We start from the raw sequence: 22,560 nt of genomic DNA, 5'->3' as shown, positions 1-22,560 counted from the left end.
GTAATGACCCTATCCCTATGAGAAACACTGGAAAGCTGGAGGGGAAAAAACTAATACTGGTAACGTTGTATCTCCTTTGTCTATAAACAAAGAACCAAAGAAATCAGCTTTTGGGCTGGAGAGATAGTATAAGACTTAAAGTGCTTGCCTTGAGTATGGCTAGCCCTATAGCAATCCCCAGCACCACATGTGGTCCTAAGCACCACCAGGAGCCACCCCTGAGCACAGAGCCAGGAGTAAAAAGCCCTGAGCAAAGAAAGAATGAGAGGAAGAGAGGAAAGAAGGAAGGAAGGGATGGAGAAAGGAGAGAGAGAGAAGGAGGGAAAGAAGGAAGGAAGGAAGGAAGGAAGGAAGGAAGGAAGGAAGGAAGGAAGGAAGGAAGGAAGGAAGGAAGGAAGGGAGGGAGGGAGGGAGGGAGGGAGGGAGGGAGGGAGGGAGGGAGGGAGGGAGGGAGGGAGGGAGAAAGGAGAGAAAGAAAAGGGAGGGAGGGAGGGAGAAAGGAGAGAAAGAAAAGGAAGGAAGGAAGGGAGAAAGGAGAGAAAGAAAAGGAAGGAAGGAAGGGAGAAAGGAGAGAAAGAAAAGGAAGGAAGGAAGGAAGGAAGGAAGGAAGGAAGGAAGGAAGGAAGGAAGGAAGGAAGGAAGGAAGGGAGGGAGGGAGGAAGGGAGGGAGGGAGGGAGGGAGGGAGGGAGGGAGAAAGGAGAGAAAGAAAAGGAAGGAAGGAAGAAGGAAGGAAGGAAGGAAGGAAGGAAGGAAGGAAGGAAGGAAGGAAGGAAGGAAGGAAGGAAGGAAGGAAGGAAGGAAGGAAGGGAGGGAGGGAGGGAGGGAGGGAGGGAGGGAGGGAGAAAGGAGAGAAAGAAAAGGGAGGGAGGGAGGGAGAAAGGAGAGAAAGAAAAGGAAGGAAGGAAGGAAGGAAGGAAGGAAGGAAGGAAGGAAGGAAGGAAGGAAGGGAGGGAGGGAGGGAGGGAGGAAGGAAGGAAGGAAGGAAGGAAGGGAGGGAGGGAGGGAGGGAGGGAGGGAGGGAGGGAGGGAGGGAGGGAGAAAGGAGAGAAAGAAAAGGAAGGAAGGAAGAAGGAAGGAAGGAAGGAAGGAAGGAAGGAAGGAAGGAAGGAAGGAAGGAAGGAAGGAAGGAAGGAAGGAAGGAAGGGAGGGAGGGAGGGAGGGAGGGAGGGAAAGAGGAAGGAAGGAAGGAAGGAAGGAAGGAAGGAAGGAAGGAAGGAAGGGAGGGAGGGAGGGAGGGAGGGAGGGAAAGAGGAAGGAAGGAAGGAAGGAAGGAAGGAAGGAAGGAAGGAAGGAAGGAAGGAAGGAAGGAAGGAAGGAAGGAAGGAAGGAAGGGAGGGAGGGAGGGAGGGAGGAAGGAAGGGAGGGAGGGAGGGAGGGAGGGAGGGAGGGAGGGAGGGAGAAAGGAGAGAAAGAAAAGGAAGGAAGGAAGAAGGAAGGAAAGAAGGAAGGAAGGAAGGAAGGAAGGAAGGGAGGGAGGGAGGGAGGGAGGGAGGGAGGGAAAGAGGAAGGAAGGAAGGAAGGAAGGAAGGAAGGAAGGAAGGAAGGAAGGAAGGAAGGAAGGAAGGAAGGAAGGAAGGAAGGAAGGAAGGAAGGAAGGGTGGGAGGGAGAGAGGGAGGAAGACTTAGAATCCAGAGAGACAGTACAGTGGTAAGGTAGCTTGCCTTTCATGTGGTCAGCCTCAGTTCAATACCTGGCACCCATATGGTTCCCTGAACGCGCCAGGAGTAATCCTTTAGTGCCAGAGCCAGGAGTAGGCCCTGAGTGCAGTCAGTTGTGGCCAAAAGAAAGATTTGTTTTTACTTATGTGTTTGGCCTGAAGTGCTGGTCCTGTGCTCCGTGTGGTGCCCGGGATCCAACCGAGGGCCTCCCGTATGCAGCGCATGCACTGCACCCATTTGAGCCATCTCTCCTGCCCGTAGCAGAATTATTCTGAACACGCTTTTTTCTCTCCCTGACATACGGGGGACTAGATGAGACACGAGGGGATTCCTAGCATGGGATGGAGAGGTAAAGGCAGCACCCGGAGGAGCCCTTCCCAGTGGGAACTCTAGAACCGGTTTCTGGTTTCTGTTGTCTCAGCCCTGTGCTTGGAGAGTCGCACTAACCCTCCGTGTCTTGTTTCACAGCATATCGATCAATGCCTTTTCATTTCCAAACACGTCATTGACCTTCGTGCCTGGGGTGGGAATCAGAGCCCTGACCAACCACGGCACCGCCAACATCAGCACCAACTGGGAATTCAAGTCTCCACTCTTGTAAGTGTCCCCACAACACGCAGTGGCTCTTCTGGGGGACAAGGGTGGGGGTGGGCCACGCCCTGGGTGCTGATGCCTTGCTTACACCTCAGTTCTATGCGACTCAAGGCAACTTGCAGTGCCCTGGATTGAGCGCAGACCTCCAGCCCTTTGAACTTTCTCCCTGGCCGTCTGATGCGTTCCTTACCTTGGGCTTCTTTCCTTCCCTTGTTGTTGCTGTTTGGCTTTGGGGCCACACTCAGAAGTGCTCAGGTGCTACTCCTGGTTCTGTGCTCAGAGGATCACTCCTGGCAGTGCTCAGGGGACCATCTGTGGTGCTGAACATCAAACTGGAGTCCGCTCATGTTAGGCAAGCACCTGACCTGTAGATCTCTTTGGTCCCCCTCAGCTATTAAATCTTCCTCAAGAATTCTCTTTTTGACCCAATGGAAATGTAAATAAGAAAATCCCTTCTACAGAAGAGGGGAAGGAGAAGGGAAAGGGCTGGGAAGCAACCCTCCTTTAGAGAAAGAGTAACAAATCAACTGAAGAGAAATAAAAAAGAAAAAGAAAAGTCAGCTGGGGCCGTGGAGATGACTCAGAGGGATGGAGCTCGGGCTTTGTGTGTTGGTGGTCTGGGTTCCGTTCCTGGTACCTCAAGGTCCTCCTAGCAGCACCTGGAACAACCCCTGAGCAATTAGCCAAGAGTGTTCCCTAAGCAGCACTGACCAGGTGTGCCCCCCCCTCTATACATACACACACACATACATCTACACACACATACATGCACACATATATACACATACATAATTTAAGATTTTCTTTGTTTGGTTTTCTTTCTTTTTTTTTCTTTGGCTTTTTGGACCCCACACCTAGCGATGTTCAGGGGTTACTCCTGGCTCTGCACTCAGAAATTACTCCTGGCAGTGCTCAATGGACCATATGGGATGCTAGGGAATGAACCCAGGTCAATCACATGCAAGGCAAACGCCCTCCCCGTTGTATTATTGCTCCAGTTCCTAATTCAAGATTTCTTACAATATTAGGAGAAGGGACCTGTGCTCAGTTTTATTTAGTTTTTAAATTTTGTGGGAAAGGGTCATACCTGGCAATGCTAAGGACTGGCTCTGTGTTCAGAAATCACTCCCAGAGGCCTCGGGGATGATATGGGATGCCCGGGATTGAACCCAGGTCTGCCGAGTGCAAGCCCTACCCTCTGTGCTATCACTCTGGCCCCTGATCTCAGCATTTGACCTGGAATCACTTTTTGTTCTTACCCTGTCTTCCAATATTCTTCCCCATCTGTAAAGGCAGCTGGAGGGGAATATAGCCATCCTAACTCAACATGGGTAGGAGGAGGGTAGTGAGTTTGAAGCCAGTTTTTTCCCTACCAAAGACTCTTGCACCTCTACTAGAAAAAGAGAGAACAAGTGTAAGGCACAGGTCAGACCCCCTATTTGGGCAAGGCCCTGGCATGGCTCTAACCCACCTGTCCGAGTGCCCCAGAATAACCCAGTCATTCACTCGTCAAGAGTGTCGTTCAACCAGCACTTAGTGAGATGTATCTATTTATAAGGGATACTGAGGACCGTCCAAGAATTCCAGTCTTGTTAACTGTTGAACATACTTAGTGGGTCCAAAGTAATAATACAGGGTATTTGCCTTGACATGGTCAACTTGGCTTTAATCCTTGCACCCCAGATGGTCTCCCAGGCTCCACCAAGAGTGATCCCTGAGCATGGAGCCAGGAGTAAGTCCTGAGTACTGCTGGGTGCAGCCAGAAAAATCTAAAAAAAAAAAAACATATTTCTAGCAGAGAGGTAGAATAGGGCTTAAGGCATTTGCCTTTCATGCGGCTGACTCTGGTTCAAGTCCCCACACCACATAACCTCCCCATCACTGCTGGGAGTACTGAGCCCAGAGTCAGAGAGTCAGGAACAGGCAGAGCAACACCAGGAATGGCTCCAAATCTCCCTCCAAATACAGAAAAGAAAACACACACACACACAAGTACTATAGATTCAGCCATTTATTCATTTCCTCACTAACTCATTCATCACCCATACACGAAGTGTTTATTCTGTGTCAGGCCAGGAGCTAACTCCTGGAGACAGAGATGAAAACCACATGCTCCACTTCCTCCCTCAGAGAGTTCTCAGTGCCACGATATTCTAGTGCCACCCTGTGTCTGTGCCCCTCCTAAAGAAGGCCCACTGCACCCCTACATTCCCTCCAGAAAGTATCCAAGAAGCTGGAGAGACGGTACAGGGGCTCAGGTGCTTACCTTGCACACGGCTGACCCGAGTTCGAGCCCAGGCACCCCATATAGCATAGAGTCCTCTGACCCCCCCTCACCCCCGTGAGTGATCCCTGAGTGCAGAGCCAGGAGAGAATCCTGAATAATTGCAAGGTGTGGCACAGAAGCAAAAATTAAAATGAAGCAAATAAAAACTCACCGGGAAGTACTCAATCATGAAGGGTGCTCAATGTAAGCTTGACTGCTGTAAGAGTCAGTGCATGGGGGGAAAAACCACAAGGTTCCCACAGCTGCTCATGCTCCTCAGCATCACTTCATTCTTTCATTCACTCACTCATAAAGTGCTCCTTCCTTGCCCCCTCTTCTCCCTGTGCGCAGTGGTGGGACGCAGAAGGAACGATGATGGTTCTATGGGAGGGTTCTGCCCCGACACTGACCCAGGCTTCTTCAACCCTAAGTAACCTTGCCCTCTGCCTCCCCACAGCCAAGATTTTGGAGGGGCTGATCTGTTCCTCTCTGGGGTCTTCTTCTCGGGCACTGTTGTCCTGACCCAGAATGACTTTGGCCACCCAATCCTGAAGCTCCAGGACTGCCACGCCCAAGTGAGCCACGCCCACGTCACATTCTCCGGAGAGCTCAGGTGAGGCAACTCGGCCAGTGGCTCATCTGTGGCTGGCGATGATGCAGGTAGATTCTGGTTTCTAACTGCAGATTCTGGTCTCTGAGTACAACCTCCCCCCTTTCTCTCTCTTTTGTTTCCTAGTGTCCTGTATAACTCCTTCGCTGAACCCATGGAGAAACCCATTTTAAAGAATTTAAACGAAATGGTAAGTCTTTAGAGATGGCATTACCGCACACTGGCTTCACCAAATCAGTCTTTCTGCCGAGTCAGTAAACCTTGGTAGGGCACCTACTGGATGCTAGGAATTTCCTAAGTCCTTCCATGCACACTCTTTTTTTTTTAAATTTATTTTATTGAATCACCATGTGGAAAGTTACAAAGTTCTCAGGCTTATGTCTCAGTTATACAATGCTCAAACACCCGTCCTTTCACCAGTGCCCATATTCCACCACCAAAAAAAAGAAACCCCAGTATACCTCCCATCCCCCCCGGCCCCCAACCCCCCACCCCCACCTGCATAACTGACAAATTTCACTACATTTTCTCTTTACCTCGATTACATTCCATATTTCAACACAAAACTCACTATTGTTGGAGTTTCAACACAGAACTCACTATTCTTGTTGGAGTTTATCCCCAAAAAATACGGCCCTATTGACAAGCAAACATTTGATAATTAGTTTTCCATTGATGAGAATAAAGAGATATAAAGTCGCACGGCCACTACTGCGCGCAGTTTATGATTTCTGTATTTTAGTAATTAAGTCCAGGGAGATTTAAGTTGAAAATTGCATCATTTCCCATCCTGGGGCAGCATGGAGCAAAAGCTTAGTTCACAGTCTGGAGACATGGCTGCAAGCACTTGCTGGGACCAGAAGTAATATAGCTGGCTCTGGATCCTGGTCGTTCAGCAGGAAAGCGGCTGTGCAAGGCATGGTCACCCGGGTCGAATCTCGGCAGAGCGCGAGCCGGTACTGGCCCCGGCCCGAGACTACTCAAGCGTCCCGCTGTTTCAAGTTCAAAACACATTTTTTTTCCCACGCCACCAAGTTCATACCTGTTTAAAAGTTCCATAATATGGCGGACGCCACACCGCTTTTTTTCAGAGGGAAGAAAAACCAAGGAAGGATATTTCCCCCCTTAGCCGGCGTTGGGCAAAAGCTTAGTTCACAGTCTGGAGACATGGCTGCAAGCACTTGCTGGGACCAGAAGTAATATAGCTGGCTCTGGATCCTGGTCGTTCAGCAGCAAAACTGCTGCATGCACACCCTTTTGCAACCTACCAACAGTCTCTCAAGTAACTACTGTGTGTGAAACACCGGGGGCAGATTCTGGGGTGCAGTGATGCCTCCTAAAGCAGCATTCCGTAATGCTATCTGTCACGAGGCAGGCAAGCCATCCAAGGAACTGCCCTGTAATACCCTTACTGCATGCCCCCTTCCCCGACTAGATAAGGGGGCTGGGCATGAGAGAAGAATAGGAAATTTCTTTTTCTAGAAACCAAAATCTAGCTGCAAAGTAAGACCTTGGTTCCATGCATACTTTGATGAGTGTGAGCTTGAACCGCAGGAGATCCAAGACACGGTGAGACTAAATATAGACAGGTTGGAAGTGTCCCGGAGACAATGATTTAGATGACACAGGAGTTGAACTGGCCCCTAAAGTCTTGGTTGGGCTTGGACAGTCGGGGATGGGGAAGCAGGGAGGGTAGCTGAGTCAGTAAGGAGGCGCCAGCTAAGATGCTTTGGAATCTCAATTCCGGAAGTCAGCGTTTGGGGAAGGGAAATGAAGAACGGACTGTGTGACCTTCTTTCCCAGCCTGACCACGATCCACTGAACTCTTTCCCCATGTTTTGGAGGGAATAAGGAGAGGAGGATAAGGAATGGACAAACAGAATTTTTCTGGCAGAAGGGGCTAGTCCAGTGTGGGGCTCCATTGGTCACCTGGTGCCGAGCTCTACACTGGCAGGCAGTTGGTCCCTCAAGGATACGGGGAGGAAATCAAAGCTCAGAACTGAGCCAAAGTGATAGACAGTGGGTAGAGTGCCTTGTACACAACCAACCTAGATTTGATCCCCCACATGCCATATGATTCCCTGAGCCCGCCAGGAGTAATCCTTGGGCACAGAGCCAGGAGTAGGCCCTGAGCACTGCCTGATATGTTCCCCCACCAATAAAAAAATTTTTTTAATTAATTTAATTTCACGGCAGAGCCTGGCAAGCTCCCCGTGGCGTACTCGATATGCCAAAAACAGCAACAACAAGTCTCACAGTGGAGATGTTACTGGTGTCCACTCAAGCAAATCAATGAACAACTGGACAACAGTAATAATACACTTAGAAATAATAGGCAGGGGCTGGAGCAATAGCACAGCAGGTAGGGTATTTTTCTTGCATGCGGCCGAACTGGGTTCAATTCCCAGCATCCCATATGGTCCCCTGAGCACCGCCAGGAGTAATTCCTGAGTGCAGAGACAGGAGTAACCCCTGAGCATCACCAGGTGTGACCCAAAAAGCAAAAAAAAAAAAAAAAAAAAAAGCAAAAAACAGAAATAATAGGCAGCATGTCCACCAGGCTGCCAGCAGAGCAGGAAACTCCCTTCCACTCCCCCTTAGCAGGCAGTGCTGCCCCCGCAGATGAAACAGTTACTAGGACAGAGCAGACCCACTGCAGACACCCTGCCGGCCACATCCCTGTGTCCTGAAGGAGCACAGTGCTCTGGCCTCTGAGCGGAGGCAGGAGTCAGCTCAGCCCTGGGGCTCCAGAGGGCTTCGGGATCATTTGCCTCTGTGAGTCTTCCCGGCCACTTTTAGAAAACATGGCAGAATGTGCTTTCTACTGGTGGCGTGGAACCAGGCTCCAGAGAACTCCCGGAGACTCACGGCACCTCTCGGAGCCTCACCGTCCCTACCTGGAGAGTGTGACTGCAGTGTGAGAGCCAGGGGCTGCCTGATCCCAGGTTCCAGTGAGGAGAAGACGGGACCAAGGCAGCTGCCGTGCGGCCGGGGAGAGAGCTCCGGAGGGCTGGAGCACATCAGTACGTGCAGGGGGCAGTCCATGGCCTCCCGAGAACCTCCAGACATAACTCTAGAGAGCCCCCAAGAGAAAATAAAACAGCCCGGGGGCCAGAGTGATAGTACGGCAAGTTGGCCCCTTGCCCACCCCCGTTCGATCCCCGTCATCCCACGGAATCTCCCCCGAGCACCATCAGGAGTGATTTCCTGAAATCGCCCCTGATCATTGGCAGGTTTGGCCCCAAAGAAGAAAAACAGAGCAAACCGTCCCTACTTCCAGAGGGCTTATTGTGAGCTGGCACTTCAGTGTCCACTCAGGACACCCAGTGAGGTACAGACAGTGAGGACCCTCCGGCTGGAGGGGGGCACTGAGGGCCGAGTAGAGGCGAAAGGCCACACAGGGAGGCTGCGGGCACCCCAGTGCTCAGCACACGGCAGGCCCTGGCTCCCGGCACCCTCCCTTCCTCCTGAAGGGGTGTCTGGGTGACTCCAGGCCGGTTTCTGAAGGACTGCTCCCCAGATGTCTGAGCCCCTCGGGGCTCCAATCGGCCGAGTGGGAAGCAGGGCCAGGTCCCGATCACTCCCGGCCGGGCCTGGCACTGCCCAGGGAGGAGGCGAGTTGGGAGGTGCCGGCCTCACTGGAAAGGCCGAGCAGGTTCCACGGGTGGGACAGCACGAGCCTGGACTAGCCACATGTGCCACGGCGTCCCAGAGAGTGCCCAGGGCTCTCTCCTCCCTGCGACGGGCTGGGAGTGGCCCAGTGGCTCTGAACTTTCCCCGTCATGGATGACAGGTCTCCCTGACGTAGCAAGTCAAGGCCCAGAGGCGGCACGTCACTTCAGGGAAAGTCCTGGTGAGAGGGAGGTAGGCCCAGGCTAACCCGGAAGGCCGTCAGAGGCAGCGTCAGAAATGGAGGGTCAGAAATTCAGGCCTCAAGGGATAGGGGATGGGCTGGTCCTTCTCATCCCCCTGTCCCCATGGGACCCTGGAGGTCATGCACACAAACTGCCTCTGGCTGCTACTTAAGCTCTTTGGCAGCCATAAATCCAGGCACACACTAAAGAATCGGGGCTGGAGCAATAGCACAGCGGGTAGGGCGTTTGCCTTGCACGCAGCCAACCCGGGTTGATTCCCAGCATCCCATATGGTTCCCTGAGCACCGCCAGGGGTAATTCCTGAGTGCAGAGCCAGGAGTAACCCCCACAGGTGTGATGCAAAAAAAAAAAAAAAAAAGAATCTGCTAACCAAGCAGCTCATTGTGGAGATTTCTCCAGATCCTAATTATCTGGAATTTTGGAGTTCCAGGAGCATCTTGGAATAACATCTTATGCTATTCATAACAAGCAATACAAAAGAGAGTATGGGGGAGATTGTCCACCATAGAAGCAGAGGGAGAGGTAGGATGGGGGGGATACTGGGGTTCTTGGTGGTGGAAGATGTGCACTGGTGGAGGGCTGGGTGATCGAGCATTGTATGACCGAAACTCAAACAGGAAAGCTTTGGGTTTTTTTTTTTTGGTTTTTTTTTATTTATTTATTTACTTTTATTTATTTACTTTAATTAGTGAGGTACAGTTACAGATTCAAACATTTCGTGCTTGTTTTTCCCTCATACAGTGTTCGGGAGCTCATCCCTCCACCAGTGTCCATTCTCTACCACCAATGAACCCAGTATCCCTCCCACCCCCCAATCCCATCCCCCCACCCCACCCTGCCTCTGTGGCAGGACATTCCAATTTGTCAAACAGGAAAGCTTTGTAACTGTATCTTACAGTGGTTAAATAATAATAATAACAGTAATAAAATTAACATTCTGAATTTTTTTTAAAAAAGTAATATGGAGTTCATGCCCAATTCAATCAACTTAATCAATGACTGAATAAATAGCAGCACTCCTACATTTAAGGAAAAAATAGTTAAGAACAGAGAGCAGGTACAGCAGGCAGGGCTCTTGCCTTGCACATGGCAGACCCAGGTTTGATCCCCAGCACCACCAGGAGAGTCCATGGACACAGAGCCAGAAGTAAGCCAGAAGTAAGGGAGTAAGCCCAGACCATTGCCAGATGTGGCCCCCAAAAGCAAAAAAGGGCAAAGACAAGTCTGCGGGTATCAGAAAACTATTTGCCAGGTCTATAAGAGATGCATGTCTTTAATAGCAGGTAGGGCATTTGCCTTGCACGTGGCTGACCCGGGTTCGATTCCTCCGTCCCTCTCGGAGAGCCCGGCATGCTACCAAGAGTATCCCGCCTGCAGAGCAGAACCTGGCAAGCTCCCCATGGCATATTCGATATGCCAAAAACAGTAACAACAAGTCTCACAATGGAGACGTTACTAGTGCCCGCTCCAGCAAATCGATGAACAACGGGACAACAGTGCTACAGTGACAGACAGTGCTACTTAAAATTTCAAAACTATTCAGGCATTACTCAGTATCTGCTTGACGAGTTGAATATGATGAGTTTTCACTGTAAGAAAGAAAGAAAGAAAGAAAGAAAGAAAGGAAGGAAGGAAGGAAGGAAGGAAGGAAGGAAGGAAGGAAGGAAGGAAGGAAGGAAGGAAGGAAGGAAGGAAGGAAGGAAGGAGGGAGGAAGAAAAGAAAAAGAAATTGAGAGTTTTGGGACTGAGAGCCTAACCTTCGTTTTCCCCGTTCTTTTTTCCTGGCCAGCTGTGCCCCATCGTCACCAGCGAGGTGGAAGCCCTGAACGCCAACCTCAGCATGCTGGAGGGTGAGTCCCGAGACAGCCTCTTGCCGGTGCTTGCCTGCCCCCTCCCCCCCCCGTCCCCATCCTGCCCCAGGCTCTCCCAGCCGTCTGGCTCTGGCGCTCTGCCCTGCACTCGGGGGTCGGGGATGAACACAGCCTGTGTCTGGGGCTGGCTTCAGAACCCAGGTGCTGAACCCAGGTCAGAGAATTGGATGTCCAGCAGCCCCGATGCCATCTCTGGTTGGCAGCTATGGGCACCGCACTAAGCCCTAAGCCCTGGGGGATCTGGAGGGCACAATCCCTTTCTCTGTCCTGGTCACTGCTCCCTTCCAGCTCATCTTATATGTCCAGTCCTTACCAAGAAATTTTTTTTATCAAATGCTGTTTAATTTATATGAAGTAATAATCCTCCCTCCCCTCCAAATATCCAACTTCTTTTTAAATTGAATCACCGTGAGATACAGTTACAAAACTTTCATGTTTGAGTTTCAGTCATACAATTGATCGAACACCCATCCCTCCACCAGTGCACATCCTCCACCACCCACGTCCCCAGTTTTATCCCCCACTTCCAACCTTCCCTCTGCCTCTATGGCAGACAATTTCCCCCATACTCTCTCTCTCTCTCTCCTTTTGTGCATTAAGGTTTGCAATATAGATACTGAGAGGCTATCACATTTGGTCCTTTGTCTGTACTACAAAGCAGTAGTAATTAAAACAGCATGGTATTGGGCTAGAAAGAGACCTGCAGACCAATGGAACAGAGTTGAATACTCCATCACAGACTCCCTACCGAGAAATCTAAGTTAAGGCTGGAGTGATAGCACAGTGAGGAAGCCGCTTGCCTTGCACAAGGTTGACCAACTTTGATCCCTCATACCCCATGTGGTCCCCCAGTCCTATCAGGAATTATCTCTGAGCAGATATCCAGGAGTAAGTCCTGAGCATCTACAGGTGTGGCACCCCAATACCCCACCTACCTCCCACACACACACGCACACAAGGAAAAGAATCTTAACTGATCGCCCTGTCCCATGTGTTGGCTCCTCTAGGATTCCATGATACTCGGCATGAATCTCTCCCACTCCATCTGTTCATGCACCAATGACACACTGAGCACATCTATGTGGGGACATAGGGGTGTGAGGGGTTCTTGGTGTGAGGGTACAGCCATAAGCCAAGGGATGGCAATCCCTGCCTTCATGGGACTGGTGGGAGGAGGTGGACAGCAAGCAAGATGGTAAGGAAAATTAGGGCCTGCTGGAACCAGGGAGCTACCAAAGGGCTGCGTGCGTGTTCTTGCCTGCAGAAAGCCCAGGTTCAATCCCCAGCAGGGCAAGTTCCTCCAAGCACCTCCAGGACGACTCCTGAGCACTGAGAGGAGCCCTTGAGGATTCTGAATGTGGACCTGAAAACAAACAAGACAAATGAAACAGGGAAGAGATTGGGGAAGACTTCTTTGGTTTTGTTTGGGGACCACACCCTGTAATGCTCAGGGCTTACTCCTGGCTCTGCAACTCGGGAATCCCTCCTGGGAGTGCTTGGGGGGCCCTGGGGGGTGCCAGGGATTTAACCCCATTCAGCTACGTGCAAGGCAAGGTACTCTGTTTCCTCAACCCAAGGCTGAGGGAGATTTCCGCTTCAAATCGCAGGACCTGAAAGGCACCACGTAAGGAACGCGTGTCATTAGGTTAGAAGGAGGAGGAAGCAGAAAGTGCGCAGCTCCTGCGCCTATGGGAAGAATGTTCCAAGAAATCAGTTATTGCCCGCTCCAAAGCTCTGAGGGGAGTGTGGCCGTCCACCAGAGGGGCCTCAGTGCCAGCCAAGGGAGGGCGGGGAGTGGCACTTGCTGGGGTCAGATGGCCAGGACTCTGGGTCACTGCCCAGGGCAGCTCTCGGTCTACAGGGGAAGCCTTCGGAGAGCTCCACACAAGGCCACCATGATCCCACTCCTATTCCAAGGAAGTGTCCCTCTGACATCCGTCTATTTGTTGTGGACGGGAAGGGACAAATAGCACAGGAGCTCACCCACACGCTCACCCACACGCAGAAGATTGAGAAGCGAAGCCAATGAACAAGCAGAATGAAACAGAAGCTGGGGGCTGGAGAGATAGCACAGCGGGTAGGGCGTTTGCCTTGCACGCGGCCGACCCGGGTTCAAATCCCAGCATCCCATATGGTCCCCTGAGCACGGCCAGGGGTAATTCCTGAGTGCAGAGCCAGGAGTAAGCCCTGTGCATCGCCAGGTGTGACCCAAAAAGAAAAAAAAAAAAAGAATGAAACAGAAGCAAAATATTTAGATTTAGTTTAGGCAACAGAACGGTGTTACCAGAGAGGAAGATGGTCAACAGCCCAGTAGTTGGCGGGGATAGAACATTTGGTGACGATCCTGTCTTCTCTCCAGAGGTCAATACAACATTCAACACCCAAACATTCAAAACCATCCATTTTTGAAAAGTAATGACTCACTTTGGATGATAATAATAATAGGCAGGAAGGGGGCAAGCATGGAAGCAGGGAGACCCGTCCCCTCCGTGGCTCCCGGCCAGTGGTGGCAGCTGGCCTGGCTTGACTGGTGGAGATGGTGAGGCCGTTCTTTTTTTTTTTTAAGTTTTTATTTTATTGAATCACCGTGAAAAAAAATTACAAAGCTTCCAGGTTTAAGTCTCAGTCATATACTGATTAAACCCCCATCCCTTCACCGGTGCACATGTTCCACCACCAAGAACCCCAATATACCCCCTCCCACCCACCCCTACCTAAGTAGCTAATGATACTCCCTTTATTCTCTCTATACTTTGAATACATTCAATATTTCAATAGAGAATTCACTATTACTGTTTGGAATTTCCCCCCAACAATCAGGCCTGCTGAAAAGGCATCATTTAATAATTTCTTTTCATTGCTGAGAGTGAAGACCCTGAGTTCACGCGGCTAAGGTGGAGACAGCAATATCTGCTGGCTCCGTGGCTGTGGCTGGGCAGGAGAGTTAAAAATGACCCCAGGTCTCTGCCCCGAGCAGGGAGAATATTGGAATAGAATTAGCATTTTCCAAGCTGGGCAGAATGGGTCTGGAGGCAGCCAGAGAAATAACTCAAAAGGCTAACTGCAGGCTTTGCATGCAGGAGAACTAAGTTCTATTCCTAGCACCACAGGGTTCCCTGAGCACTGTTGTGTGTGGCCCAGAAGCAAATGGAAAAAAAAGAAAATAGTTTTTTTTCTTGAGCTCAGATTTCCTTCTGCTCATACCATGTTGTGACCCGGGAGCTGTTTCTGTCTGCTTGGAGGCTCCTCGTCAAGGCTCCTTTGAATTAGGCTGGTGTCCCCAGCCCTTGGCACGTTCCCTAACATGCCCGTGTTCGCAATATTGGATTGCGAAGGAAGCAACAGAGAGAACAGGGATGAAGGCACTCGCCTTGATGCAGCCCGCCCCAGCGAGCTCCTCGGCACTACAAATGGTCCCCTGAGCACTGCCAGGAGTGACCCCTGCGCGGCGAGCCCGGAGGGGGACCCTGAGCTATTCCGTGGCCCAAAGAAAATGAAAGAGAGAGAGAGAAGTAATCAGGGTGGGGAAGAAAAAGAGACGATGAGACAGACTAAACAGATGCTCTTGGCAACAGTGCTGCCCATTCAAGTCTGGGGCACTAGAGGGCCAGGGCTAGGCGGGAAATGCAGGGTCCCGGGCCCGAGCCAGGCTGAGCGGGCAGGAGCAGTGCTTGGGGTCCAGCCCTGGCCCAAAGGTGCTCTCCTGCTCTCAGCGAGTGCTCAGGATAAAAACTGGCGCCTGCTCCAGGAAGGCCCCGTCTTCTCCCCTCCCACCGCATGTCCAGTTTATTTAAGGGACTCAGAGAACAAGGGGAGTTTCCGAAGGTGGGGAACAATTCCACCCTCGTCACTACCTTTTTGATTGTTGGTTTGGGACCTGGAGGCCACACACCCGCTAGTGCTCAGGGATCACTCCTGGCCCTGCTGAGGGGACCTCATGCAGCTCCATAAGTCCTGTGCTATCTCTTAGGCCCCTCATTATTTGGGTCACACCCAGCGGTGCTCAGGGGTTCCTCCTGACTCTGCACTCAGGAATTACTCCTGGCGGTGCTTGGGGGACCATATGGGATGCCAAGGATCGAACCTGGGTCAGCCGCATGCAAGGCAAACGCCCTCCCCACTATACTCTCACTCCAGCCCCTACAATTTTTTTAAACCCCGTCACCAGCCTGACAGGAAGCAGGCAGGTGCCCCTTTCTCAGAGGAGGGGAGTCAAGCTCTCAGAGCTCAGTAACTCTCCAAGACTCACTCACACCTAGGAATTCAGGAGCTTTTTCCTCCTATGTCGTCTCTTTCCCATCCCTCACCTCCCAGCTGTTTTCTCCCCTTCCGTCCATCAGTCCATCTACCAGTCACCTGTCATCTTGTAATCTTCTTTCTTCCTTTCTTCCTTCCTTCCTTCCTTCCTTCCTTCCTTCCTTCCTTCCTTCCTTCCTTCCTTCCTTCCTTCCTTCCTTCCTTCCTTTCTTCCTTCCTTTCTTCCTTCCTTCCTTCCTTTCTTCCTTTCTTCCTTTCTTTCTTCCTTCCTTCCTTCCTTTCTTCCTTTCTTTCTTCCTTCCTTCCTTTCTTCCTTTCTTTCTTTCTTCCTTTCTTTCTTCCTTCCTTTCTTTCTTCCTTCCTTCCTTCCTTCCTTCCTTTCTTCCTTCCTTTCTTTCTTTCTTTCTTCCTTCCTTTCTTCCTTTCTTTCTTTCCTTATTCCTTCCTTCCTTCCTTCCTTCCTTTCCTTCTTTCTTTTTTCTTTCTTTCTTTCTTTCTTTCTTTCTTTCTTTCTTTCTTTCTTTCTTTCTTTCTTTCTTTCTTTTCTTCCTTCTTTCCTTCCTTCCTTCCTTCCTTTCTTTCTTCCTTTCTTTCCTTCTTTCTTTCTTTCTTTTCTTTCCTTCTTTCTTTTGCCGGGGAGGGGGAGCACATCCAGTGATGCTCCAGGGTCCTTCCTGGTTGTGTGCTCAGGAGAGACCCCTGACAGTGCGTGGGAAAACCAGATGCTGGAGATGAGGCTGGAATTGGTTGCATGCAAAGCAAACACCTTAACCTCTGTATCCTCCCCTCCAAGCCCCTAATTTCGTTTGGTTTAAATGCGTATATGCATTGTGTATGTGTTTGTATACAAATGCACATGAAGCCTCAAGCATCAGGGTTTTATTGGTGTTTCTTCTATAGCACTGTCTTCCCATTGTTCATCGATTTGCTCAAGTGGGCACCAGTAACGTCTCCATTGTGAGACTTGTTTGTAACTGTTTTTGGCATATCAAATATGCCACAGGGAGCTTGCCAGGCTCTGTTGTGTGGGCGGGATACTCTCAGTAGCTTGCTGGTCTCTCTGAGAGGGACTGAGGAATCGAACCCGGGGTGGCGGAGTGCAAAGCAAATGCCCTACCCACTCGCTGTGCTACCGCTCCAGTCCTTAAGAAAAACATTTTATTGTTCAACTCCGACACGTTGGGTTATTCCTTTGACTTATCTACATTTCCTGGGCTTAGAAAAGTAAGCACGAATTAGGAAATAGAATAATTGTTAATTTAAACAAGAGAGAATTCAAAATTATATTTTTCTAGGTGGACATTATATTGTGCTATGTCTACAGTGAATTCAAATATCCCTTTTTCTTTGCCATTTAGTGTTAACCAAGATCGACAACTATACTATACTGGATTATTCCCTAATCAGTTTTCCAGAAGTTGCTGAGAATTACATGGATCTGAATTTGAAGGTAACTTGTCAACATCAGAGACTTCATTCACCCTGGGGCTGAGAGATAGCTCAAGAGACTGAGCACCCTTTGCACGCAGGGGGCCTGGGTTCAAGCCCCTGATCCTCACCAGGAGTGACCCCCAAGCAATGTGTCGGCAACAGCCCCCTAGCACCACCAAGGGTGACCCCCAAACAAACAACAAAAACAGGATCCCTGCCCATTCAGGAAGCTTTCAGGGAATAGCTACTATGCACAGAAGGAGGTACAGCCACACACTCACCAAATAACATCACTTCTTTCAAGCTCCTGTTCGTGTTCTTTCAAAAGTCTGCTGGATGCAGTGGGTGAGGCGATTGACTTGCGTGATGCTGAGCCTGGTGTGATTCCTGGCACTACATAGAGTCTCCTGAACACCGCCAGGAGTGAGCCCTGAGCACAGAATCAGGAGTAAGCCCTGAGCACTGCTGGGTTTTGAACCCCCACCACCACCATCAAAAAAAAAAAAACCTCAAAAGTTTTTCCCATACTTTACAGAAAATATCTTCTTCCTTCAGGAAAGGGTGTGGCTCTGCCTGTGCTTCTGGGTGTGCTGCTGGGACTGGGAGGGTCCGACTGAGGGGTCTTCTCTGGTTCAACCTAACCCTCCAGCTGGGGTCCCAGAGGAAGTCTCTTCTTCACTCAGTTTAGTCAATCCAATGGGGGGGTGCTAGTGTTCGTTAGCATCATTAGAAGATGAAAATGGGGTTTGCAGATTCTTGGATAGCCGCTAGTTGTATTTAGGTATAGGTTCAGCCCAAAATTAATATTATCTTGAAAGTGCCCCTAGGCTTCTACTTCCAAGTCATTCCAATCTGTTAGTGCAACGCAGTGTCTTTTTTTTTTTTTTTTTTTTGCTTTTTGGGTCGCACCCGGTGATGCACAGGGGTCACTCCTGGCTCTGCACTCAGGAACCACCCCTGGCAGTGCTCAGGGGACCATATGGGATGCTGGGATTCAAACCCGGGTCGGCCGCGTGCAAGGCAAACGCCCTACCCGCTGTGCTATTGCTCCAGCCCCTACGCAAGTGTCATTTTATACTAACTCTGGACAGCTAATCAAGGCAGGAGCAAGGATGCCACAGCCTGCTCAGCCCTGGGTCCTTCTGAGTCTACTCTGTGGAGGACGGGACACACCTGGGGTACTCAGGGACTACTCCTGGTTCTGTGCCCCGTGGTCACTCCCAGCCGTGTTTGGGGGTCAGGTGTCAGGGATCAAACAAAGGCCAGCTGCATGCAAGCACATGCCGTACCCTGGCAAAGAGAGGAACCGCACGTCTCAGGCTGAGATGCGGGTGACTCCAGGGTGGAGAATATACCTTTCTGGGTCTTCTTGTGACACCCCAGAAGCTCTGTGTAACAAAGGTTGTATGTCAAGGTGGTGGCATGTGCACCCGACACTCAAGGAGCCAGTCAGAGCCAGTCAGAGCTGTCTTCCCTGCCGAGGCACTGCCTCCCTTTTCCTGATAAAGGGACCCCCTGAAATGTCCCGGGAGCCCCCCCGGACTATGCCCCAATATGCACGGAAGTCACTCAACACTTGGAGCACCGTCACTAGCCAAGAATTCCAAGGTGTTATCTTTTATTTTTCTCCCCCGTCCCTACTGAGTTTCTGGAACTTTCTTTAGAATTCCTTTCACTCTAACTGTTTGAGTCTCCACTGGACACTGTTTCTCTGATTTTTTCCACAGGGGGTCTTCTACCCACTGCAAAACCTCTCTGACCCGCCCTTCTCCCCAGCCCCCTTGGTGCTCCCAGAACTCACTAATTCAATGCTCTACGTGGCCATCTCTGAGTATTTCCTGAAGTCTGCGTCCTTCGCTCACTTTATGGCGGGGGCCTTCAACGTCACCCTGTCCACGGAAGAGGTGAGAGTTTGTGAGCGGCCAGCAGGCAGCGGGGGATTTAGCCTGACTGGAAGAAGCCCAATAGAGTTTCCATCACTGGCCCTTTCTAGACTGTTCCGACGAGCAGGACCAAAGGGACTGACAGGATGAGTCGTGTTGCTATTAGCTGAGGAGTTGTTGAGCTTCCTGTTCTGCTCCTCTCATTGTCTGTGGCACTCGCCCCTGTTCCCGCCTGATCTTAAGTAACACCAAGGTGAACTTCAGCAGCCCAAGCACACACCTCATGTGCGAAGGACCCAGGTTCAATCTTTGGCATTGCAAAAGAAAAGAAAAAAGGAAAAAGAAAACTCCAGAACATCCCATACATGCATACATGGACACAGCATCTTGCCCTCAATTTGCAGTAATTTTCTGCCTCTGGGGGAAGTGAGAGCACTTTTCCTAGGAACACTGAAAGGAATTGCAGCCGGGAGCCCAGCGCCTCCCCCGAGCAAGCCCTCTCTAGCTGCTACACTTTGTCCCGGCTATTATTACTCCCTGCCCCAGACACCCAAAAGCTTTCTCCTGTTGGTACTTGTACCTGATTTATCTACAACAACCAGTAATAAAACAGATACTCATTAACTACCTTTACCCCACCCCTTCCTCTTCTAATGAAAACACTCTCCGCAGACACTCAACCAACCGGTTTTATTGAGCATCCTGATGGATCTCTTCATTCTACACGGTGTAATTACAACTTGACAGGGAGCTATCAATCTCAGGTTCCCATTCCTCAGTGTCACCGTGCCCTGCTTAGAATCAGCTGCTTCTGGCTTCGGAGGTCACTGTCACTGTCATCCCATTGCTCATTGATTTGTTCAAGCGGGCACCAGTAACATCTCCAGTGTGAGACTTGTTACTGTTTTGGGCATATTGAATACACCATGGGTAGGTTGCCAGGCTCTGTCGTGTGGGCGAGATACTCTCCGTAGCTTGCCGGGCTCTCCGAGAGGGACAAAGGAATCGAACCTGGGTCGGCCTCGTGCAAGACAAACGCCCTACTGCTGTGCTATCACTCCAGAAACCTTTTATCTGTGAAGGTAGAGTAGCCCAGTGCTCGTGTCTCAGTCGTCTCTGAAAACAAGGGCAATGGCTCATGACTGACTGTCCAAAGACTGTAGCATGTCCATGTTCAGGTTATACCAAAGGCAAGTTCCTGACCTCTCGGGGCCTCAGGTGTCTTATGGTTTGGCTATACAGATAATAGGTCACCTTCAATCACAAATATTTTATCATGCAGTATCTTCTCAAGCCCTAGAAATCACAGGAGAAGCTAGATTTTCCACTAAAAAAAAAAATAAAAAAGAAAGCTCAAATGAAAATTTTGGGCAATAGCACTATGGTTTTGTTATTGCAGATTTCCAAGCACTTTGCTCAGAATTCTCCAGGCATTGGCAACATGCTCTCCTGGGTGAGTCCAGCCGGTCAGGGCGCGGAGGTGGGTGGCTGGGTGGGAGGGTGAAACTCCTTGATAATGGATTTGGTTTCGTGGGAATTCCTTCCGGGAGACTTACGGGTTCTTTCTGTTCCTTTCTGAGTCCGTCTTTCCATTCCGAATGTTATGTTTTCCTTTCAATAAAAAAAAAACTCACAAATATTTATTGAAGAAGTTACAATGGAAGGCATTGTAAGTCCACCAAATAACATCTTTAGTCCCTCCTAAGGCGCCACCATGTTAAAAAATAAAGAGCTTGGGGCCGAAGTGATAGCACAGCGGGTAGGGCGTTTGCCTTGCATGCGGCCGACCCGGGTTCGATCCCCGGCATCCCATATGGTCCCCCAAGCACTGCCAGGAGTAATTCCTGATTGCAAAACCAGGAGTAACCCCTGAGCATCGCTGGGTGTGACCCAAAAAGCAAAAAAAAAAAATAAATAAATAAAGAGCTTGACTAGGAAATGCAGGAGCAGCAGCCTCGTTCCTGACTTTAGTAAGGCGAAGTCTTGCTGGCATGCCTTGAGTGCCCCTGAATTTGGTGCACAGCAGCCAGAAAGGCGTGAGGACGGGGAGCCATCCGCTGCAGTCTCACCTGCACCCCACTTCTAGAACAAGGCTCTCGGCCCAGACAGGCAGAGGTCTGAACCACAGCCCTACAATGTGGAAACTCCTTTAGGGAAAGGGTGATTTGGTTTAGGGACCACACCCATGGCTACTGGGATTACTCTTGGCTCAGTGCTCAGAATTCCCTTCCAAAGATGCTCAGGGGACTGTACGGTGCTGGGGAGCAAACCTGGGGTTCCAGCATGCAAAACCTACACTCTAGTCTTGTGGGCTTCCTCCCCGGTCCCTCACTGGGCCCTGGAAAAATTATTTGGCTCTCTGCAGCTGACTTTTTCTTTGGGGGTGGGGAGCAGAACAACGCCCAGCAAGATGCTCAGGTTGGGGCTGGAGCGATAGCACAGCGGGTAGGGCATTTTCCTTGCACGAGGTCGACCCGGGTTCGATTCCCAGCATCCCATATGGTTCCCTGAGCACCGCCAGGAGTGATTCCTGAGTGCAGAGCCAGGAGTAACCCCTGTGCATTGCCAGGTGTGACCCAAAAACCAAAAAAAATAAATAGATGCTCAGGGTTGACTCTTGACTCTGCACTCAGGGATTGAACCTGGGTCGGCCACATGCAAGGCAAGTGCCCTATCTGCTGCACTGTTGCTCCGGCCCCTCTACAGCTCACGTTCTTTGGGGATGAAACGGGTATCCTGATAAAACTTGCCTCACGGGGAGTCTGGTGGAGATCGAATAGGATCGTGCAGGAGTCTTGGGACTGTTGCTTGCCACACGGGAGCAGCTGAAGCGATATCAGCTATTATTATTTTCTTTATTTTCTTATATTTATCAAAGGGCCTTTTTCTATTATACCTGCAAGATGTGAAATTTCACCTGTTGGCTCCAGAGGGTACCACCAATGACTCTCCCTTGCATGTGTCTTCATTAACACAAATAACAGCACCGGCATCAGCGCCTTTCTCCCCGCAGGGCACCCCAATTTGGCGTCTCCCCTAACCAGCTCCCACCGTCATGATCTGTGCTTCTCTCTCCCGATGTGGCAGATCGCTGAGAGCTACATCTTGTCACAGCCCTTCATGATGCGGATCATGGCCACGGAGCCTCCCATTGTCCATTTGCTACCTGGCAACTTCACCCTGGACATCCCGGCCTCCATCATGATTCTCACCAAGACTGAGAACGCGACCACAGAGAACATTGTCTCCATGGACTTCGTAAGTCCACAGGACAGGCGGGCAGCCAGAGGGTAGCAGGCCTGTCCCTGAAGCAGGCCACCAGTGTTTAGGCAGAGGAGAGGACCGGTCCGTGAGGGGTGAGACTGGGCTTGGGGAAGGTTTCAGAGGCGGTCTCAGACCTTTCTGGTCCAATAGCCAGCCAGCCTTCTCTGCTTCATTATTACACTGAGAGCTGGATTTCTTTTAGCCCTGGAGGAACTCTGTCAAGGGGGAATTCAAGCTTAACAGGCAGATGAAGGCCAAATGTGATCCAATGGAAAGGGACTAATTCAATTAACTTATGAAAAGTGTTCACACACAACTCACATACATACACACACACACACATTCGCACACATACATGCACTGTCACATGAGGAGAAAATGGGGAAATGATATAAAGAATATCCTTGGGCTGGATCGATAGTACAGCGGGTAGGGTGTTTTTGCCTTGCACGTGGCTGACCCGGTTCGATTCCCAGCATTCCATATGGTCCCCTGAGTACCTCCAGGAGTGATTCTGGATACCTCCTGTGTGACCCAAAAAAAAAAAAAAAAAAAAAAGATGATCCTCAACCCCAAAAAAGCTTATCATTAGTTTCCCTACCTGAAAGACAGTATTTTCAGGCTTTTCCCTCCCCTTTCTAGTAAATCTATTTTTTTTTTTGGTGGCAGGGGGGAGGGACGGTCACACCCAGTGGTGCTTGGGGGCTACTCCTGGCTCTGCACTCAGAAATTACTCCTGGTGGTGCACAGGGGACCATATGGGATGCTGGGTCGTTTCAGCCCCTCCAGTAAATCTGGAAATAAGGGGGAAAGTGGAGCTTAGGGTGTCTCCGCTATTACAATCACTTG

At 50.4% G+C, this 22,560-nt stretch overlaps 1 protein-coding gene across 1 annotated transcript in view; it reads left to right on the top strand.

Annotated features, from left to right (window-relative positions):
* BPIFC (BPI fold containing family C) overlaps positions 1-22,560 on the top strand; it is a 45,237-nt gene that overhangs the window by 6,000 nt on the left and 16,677 nt on the right. Inside the window, exons 3-10 of the mRNA XM_055118534.1 lie at positions 2,129-2,257; positions 4,978-5,133; positions 5,257-5,320; positions 10,795-10,855; positions 16,492-16,583; positions 18,292-18,468; positions 19,847-19,900; positions 21,535-21,705. Of these exons, the coding sequence (XP_054974509.1) occupies positions 2,129-2,257; positions 4,978-5,133; positions 5,257-5,320; positions 10,795-10,855; positions 16,492-16,583; positions 18,292-18,468; positions 19,847-19,900; positions 21,535-21,705 (904 nt within the window). The remainder of the gene's footprint in view (positions 1-2,128; positions 2,258-4,977; positions 5,134-5,256; positions 5,321-10,794; positions 10,856-16,491; positions 16,584-18,291; positions 18,469-19,846; positions 19,901-21,534; positions 21,706-22,560) is intronic.

The sequence above is a fragment of the Sorex araneus genome, chromosome 10 (genome assembly GCF_027595985.1).
Source record: "Sorex araneus isolate mSorAra2 chromosome 10, mSorAra2.pri, whole genome shotgun sequence".
Taxonomy (NCBI): Eukaryota; Metazoa; Chordata; class Mammalia; order Eulipotyphla; family Soricidae; genus Sorex; species Sorex araneus.
The sequence above is the reverse complement of the archived record's forward strand: the minus strand, read 5'-3'. Positions and strand labels throughout refer to the sequence as shown.